We start from the raw sequence: 6,000 nt of genomic DNA, 5'->3' as shown, positions 1-6,000 counted from the left end.
GGAAAGGCTGATCTCTGTAGTCTGGAGACCTGTCGTAATTCCGGGAGATCCCCAGGCCCTACCTGGAGGTTGGCCACCCCAGGAAAGTCGAGTTTCTCTCTGCGCGTGTGAAACTCAGCCGAGCTGGCCAGGGCTCTTCGGGAGCCATTTCCTGCTCCTCCCCTCACCTGCCGGGAGGCAGGGCAGCCGCCGGGAGGGGCCCAACCAGCCCAGGTAATCTCGTGCGCGCAGGCGGAGAAGTCCAGCCCCACCCTTGGCGCGGCTTACCTGCGCGGAGAGGGGGCAGGAGGCAGCCTCGCCGCCCGCGCGAAAGAAGCGAGGCGGAGGAGGAACGAGGGCCCGCTCGTCGGAGTCGCCTTTCGGGACCGGATGCGGAGGCAGGGATCCCGGGCGCGCCCGGCTTGGCTTCTCGGCGGTGCCCCGAGTGGCTCCCTTCGGCGCTCTCCGCGTTTGCTTTGCGCCCGGGGCGCGCCAGCCATGGAGGTTAAAGGTTTCGCGTAGCCGTCGAGAGGCCGGCGCGTTTCTGCGCGGGGGAGAAATATTTTGAGAACTTTCTCCTCTCTCTTCTCCCCCCGCCCCCAAGAAGCAAAAATGAAGGATTACCGGCTTTCCGACGACGGGAATATGAGCCGCTACAAACCCCCGTCAGGGGCGCAGCCCAAGGCGTCGGGCCTGAAATACACCAGTAAGAAAGAGGTAAGCTCTTCTGCCGACTTGCTTGGAAGAGGACGGGTGGTCCGGCTGAGCCCTTTCCTCTCGAGTATTCCTGTAAAAGAGAGAGGCAACTTTCCGACGCAGTAAGTAGGTTGTGAATTGCTCAAGCGGTGCAATCTGAAACAGAGTTATTCCAGTCTAACCCCATTGACTTCAATGGGTTTAGACTAGAGTAACTCGTTTTAGGACTGCGCTGAAAATCTCCTTTTCTTTTTCTCATGTAATGTACAATTGACCGAAGTACATTGGCATAATATGTCAGTCTTAGCACTGTTTATGCTCCGTTTCAGCGTTTCTTAAACTCCGTATATTGGATTTCTGCTCGTTTTAAATCTTTGTAAAGTTGCATTTCTATCCCCTACCACATTGCTTGTTGAAATGTTTTTGAAATTGACTGTACATACTCTGTGTAATCCACCTTTAGTCTACATGAGAAAAGGTGGGCTATAAATGTAAATATAAAAACAAATTGAGCATAAACTAAGATTATCCTAACATAAAGAAAAGGACTGCACTGAAATAAAATCAAATTATACTCAAGCGTCCAAATTTCCTGCAGTAAAGAATGTAGTGTTTACTAAAAACGTGCAAGCCTGATACGTGGATATATTAGTTGTGAGCTTTCTGTGTGATTTTCACTGCCCAGTTCTGTGTAGGTTTGCTCAGAAGTGAGGCTTACTAAATTCAGTGGCTCGTACTCCCAAGTAAGCATGTTTGGTTTACTGAGAGGATAAGGTTAGGGCCTATTGTCAGGTTCAGGGCTTTGAGAAAATATGCCAAGTGGTCTCAAGGGGATGGGAATGTATTTTTAGGGGTGTTAGTGTGCAAAGTGCCACAGTAATCCTGCAATGTTTTATAGGGAAGTAGGGTACAACACAGGAGCATGCACTCCCTGTGTACTATCAATCAGGGTAGGTTGTTGGGATTGTATTGAAGGAGCCCTGTTATTGGCGCTCGGTCTTCATGCCTTGTGAGGTTCTGATGATTATGATCCATAATGCCCTAAAGGTCCTAAGCACAGCATAAATAGCAGGTCTCCTGGGTCCCACTATTCCATCAATGAGGAACACTTCTGGCTAGTACCACCCGTGTGCCATGAGTTCAGTTGCGGCTTTTAGAGAGAGATTCTCAGTGGTTGCCTTTCAGCTTTGGAATCCTTTCCCCGAAGGCTTGCCAAAGTCTGAGCCTGTGTATTTTCTCCCGTAAGCAGGGCAAGACATCTTGTATTCAAGCAACTAGGCTTTATTGTGGCCAAGTACAGAAATTAATGTGTTGCCACGTGCCTCCTAATCCCTTGGGATGAAGTGAGTTTATGTGGCCAGGTGATTAAGGAAAATCTCATTGTGAAGGGATCCGTGGTGCCATTCCTAGATCGGGCACTGCTGCCCAGCATTTTCTGCAGTATTGAAAGTGGTTCTAGGGTGCACCATCTTGCATCGTTGGCAAATTATCTGGGTTCCCTAATGATAAACAGATGTGTTGCCAGTGGATTTTGAAGCAGATCTTCAACAGCTATTGAAATTTTTCGGCTACAGAGAATGATGTTTTTATAAAGAGCTTTTTTTAAAAAAACCTTGTTGACCTTTCAGCTCAGTCGCTTTTTATGGTGCCTTAAACTGTAGGCCCTTGAGATTCAAAGCTAATCTTCTTGATGAGGATTTTTCTTCCTGCTATGTCCTTTTTGTTGTGTGCAAAAGGGTTAATCTACCTTCCTCTTCTTAACTTCAAGGGCCTGCTTGTTTCTATGGAAGTAGACTTTCCAGTTCAGCGGGTAATCATAAGTCCACGGTCAGAAGCTGGTATTTGCCTCTCTGTGGGTGAGGTCACAGAAGGCCATATTATTATGTGGAAGAGTGTAGGTTAATATTAATTAAAATGAATCTAATTTTAAAATTTTTAATTAAAACCTCTGAGATTACACCCACAACGTTCTTGAAAGCAGGCTGCTAAGGTCTTAAGTGGAAGAAATTTAGCCTTCTCTGTTGAGCAGAGTTTTAAAGTAAAGTGGAGACAATTCTGGTATGTTAAAAGAAAGACATACATGCTCTAAACATCCTATAGCTTTTATTAATTGACATGTTTTTCCTATCCAAGCTCCCCTTTTCACTCCAGATAGGGTTGCCAGCCTCCAGGTGGGGTCTGGAAATCTCCAAGAATTACAGCTGATCTCCAGATGACAAAGATCTGTTTCACTGGCAAAAATGGCTACTTTGGAAGGTGGATTCTATGATATTATAATTTGTTGAGTTCCAGTTCCATTCCCAAAATCTCCAGGTATTTCTCAGTTCAGAGCTGGCAACCCTAACTCAAGACCCCTTGAATTTTATCTCGCAGGCTCCTGAAGCAAATGGGCCCCAGGAAACACATCAGTGTGAGCTGTGGGGCTCTTGGGCATCACTGTTCTAAGGTGTGGAGGTAAAAACTTTCCTTCCCAAACTGGAGGGATGGTTTTCCACTGCCCCTTTTATAAAGCTTGCATGGTTCTTTGGATAGGCCTGGGCACTTAGGCTACGAAAGTTCCATCTAAGATAAGAAGTTTCTGAGGAACTGCCCAGGGTTGGAGCACAGCCTGCTTCGAATCCACACATAAGCCCCATAGAAAAGGGGTGTGATTGTGGGCGATGGGATACTCAAAGATGGAAGGGCAGTCTTGGCATAAGAAGCCAAGATACAGAAATATCTAATCTGTACATCAAGTTCCCATATGGGCAGTGAAGGTCCAAATGGTTTAGTATAAGCCTTATCGCAGTTTTGGCTTTCTTTCTTTCTTCTTCCTATACCCCCCTCCCCCCTTTTAACGGCAGAAATCCCTCACTGGTTCTTATTACCTTAGAAAACTTCTTGAGATATTAGCAAAGCTGTCCTTTTTGTGCTGCCTTTAACCTGTAGAAAGGAACCTGCATAGATAGTTTAACATTATTTTCCTTGCATCTCCTAATTTTTTTGCATGGTGGAGTGGGGATCAGTGCAGGGCACTAAGACATCTCCCAGCCCCTTGCTTTGAAGTAGTACCTGATTCCAGACTCTGCTTTCTGTATTAAAATGAGATTAGATTGTATCAGTGTCTGAGCATGATCAGCTTTACTGTGTGCTTATCATACGGTATGATGTCACTCGCCTAGGGCAAGTATCGGTCACAGAATGTCAAGCCCTCTTCTCCCGTGGTAAACTGTTCAGCGTGGTGGTCTTTATTTTAGCATGGCTGTGCTGAGCAAGACTGTGCTTCTTGCCCCTCTTCTAGTTTTAATACACTAGCAGTTTCATGGCAGAACAGCAGAGCAGGGGAGGAGCAGGCAATTATTTCCAAGGCTATGTTATGTAATAATAGCATTTATGAACGCTTCAGGACACACCACATACATCTGCAGTAAACTTCACAACAACCCTGCAAGGTTGTTCGGTATTCAGATCTCCATATTGCAGATGCAGGATAGTAGCTTGCCTAAAGTGGTCACGGCAGAGATCAGTTGCCTGAACTGGAAATGGCTCACTGTGGCTTTGGGTTACGCCATTCAGAGCATTGCAAGGTTATGTCCTCACCTGGAATGTTTCCTGTGATATCTTTTGACTTCTTACTTCCAAGACGTGCTCCTGTGAAATGGGACATCTAGTCACTTTGTTCCTCAACATGCCTCACCCAGACTGCTAACAAGACCAGCCTCTGTTTAGCCCCTCCCCATAGCGCCCACACCCAGAATGCAAATGCAGGATTCATTTTACTAGCCCTCATGAAACATCTTGCTAGGCAAGTAGTTAGATTTCCCCTCGATTATCCAGGTTGCAAAGAAGAGCAAGGGTTTAAATGAATGATTTACAGAAAAGGTTTCCATCTGACTGGTGGCCTTTAATTCGGTTAGATCTCTGCTAGGCCTACCAGCTCCATGTTGGGAAATTCCTGGAGATTCGGGGGGTGGAGCCTGGGGAGGGCGGGGCTTGGGGAGGGGAGGGACCTCAGTGGGGTATATTGCCGTAGAGTCCACCCTCCAAAGCAGCCATTTTCTTCAGAGGAACTGGTCTCTGATACCTGGAAATCCATTGTAATTCTGGGAGATCTCCAGCCGCCACATGGAGGCAACCTTAATATATTCATTTTTTTCTCCATTTCAGTATCAATGTGGCTTCAGTGTCAGGTTTCTTTGAGAAGAGCCGAATATTCTCTGTAGCCAGGAAGCTTCCTGGACCCAAAAGCACTTAGGAAGGTTGCTGAAACAATCAGAGGACCCATTTGGGAAGCGGTTGCTGCCAAAGTGATTTACCAGCAAGTCCTGCTTCTCTCTAGGTTGGCAACTGGAGGAAGCTGCACAGGACTTAACCCTGAAGAGGGTGCAGTTGTCCCAGGAACTGAATGCTCACCATTAGCCTTGGCCTCAGATGTGACGGGGAGAGGGGGAATGCTGGTTTCGTAATCTGGGTATTGGTTTTTGGAGGCTGTAATGATGCCTAGGGGGGATTGGCATGTAGCATATCACCCTCAGGGAAGCTCAGCACTCAGTGCCAGATGGGAAACTTCCAAGGAGTCCCATATACACCGCCTTAAGTTTCATAAAGAAGGAGAGATGGGTTATGTAATCAGTAATAACAGATCGCTGGGGGTTTCCCAGTCTCTGATGCAATGCACCTGCTGTTGGCTTTTTAGGAGATTGAGATGGAAGTTCTTTGAAATTAAGGCAATTTATAAGATCGGGGTGTGAAATGATGCAAAACCTTTGCTGGTCTGTATCATGCATCGTTATGGGAAGAGGGCTGTCCTCAGATGCCTTGTTCCTCGTTTGGAAGGTGTTGGAAAAGTCAGCCGCCTGTGGCAATGCTCATCTAAATGAAAAAAAGACTCTCGGCTCTATCCAGCCTAGTTTATTAAGAAGCAAGCTCCATTGTGTTTCCACGGGGTTATTTCCAAGCAGATCAGGACTGTGCAAGTGGGATTCTTGTTTGGGGTCTGTCTGTTAGTTTCGTATCCTGACTTAGAGGAAGTTACTCCTGCAGAAAGACCTGCTGGCGATGAAGACATCGGTGCCTCTTCACAAACTACTGTAAAAGCGTGTGGACATGGTTAGATGAGACGTGGGAAATTTGATCTTGGAAGGTCATTAATTTGTACTCCAAGCACAGCCTTAGGGTGGTGGCAGATTGGATCAGGGCTATGGCACTTGGGCAAGGGAGAAGACCCCATTTGCTTCTGTGCCATTGCTAAGGTTAAATATTGATAAACTGATCGTCTTGTTTTTTTAAAAGCCCACAAAGAATAATCACAAGGTAGGGAAAGTTATACCGCAGCCTGTCACTATG

At 46.5% G+C, this 6,000-nt stretch overlaps 1 protein-coding gene across 3 annotated transcripts in view; it reads left to right on the top strand.

Annotated features, from left to right (window-relative positions):
- Positions 1-6,000, top strand: part of ST14 (ST14 transmembrane serine protease matriptase) — a 50,037-nt gene continuing 44,037 nt past the window's right edge. For 2 of the 3 annotated variants that reach the window (XM_054997624.1, XM_054997623.1), the window contains exon 1: positions 1-696. In XM_054997624.1, coding sequence (XP_054853599.1) covers positions 592-696 — 105 coding nt within the window. In that variant the 5' untranslated portion in view covers positions 1-591. Of the gene's footprint in view, positions 697-723; positions 798-6,000 lie in introns of those variants that run through there. The other variant, XM_054997625.1, reaches the window with a different exon arrangement.

The sequence above is a fragment of the Eublepharis macularius genome, chromosome 14 (assembly GCF_028583425.1).
Source record: "Eublepharis macularius isolate TG4126 chromosome 14, MPM_Emac_v1.0, whole genome shotgun sequence".
Lineage (NCBI taxonomy): Eukaryota > Metazoa > Chordata > Lepidosauria > Squamata > Eublepharidae > Eublepharis > Eublepharis macularius.
The sequence above is the reverse complement of the archived record's forward strand: the minus strand, read 5'-3'. Positions and strand labels throughout refer to the sequence as shown.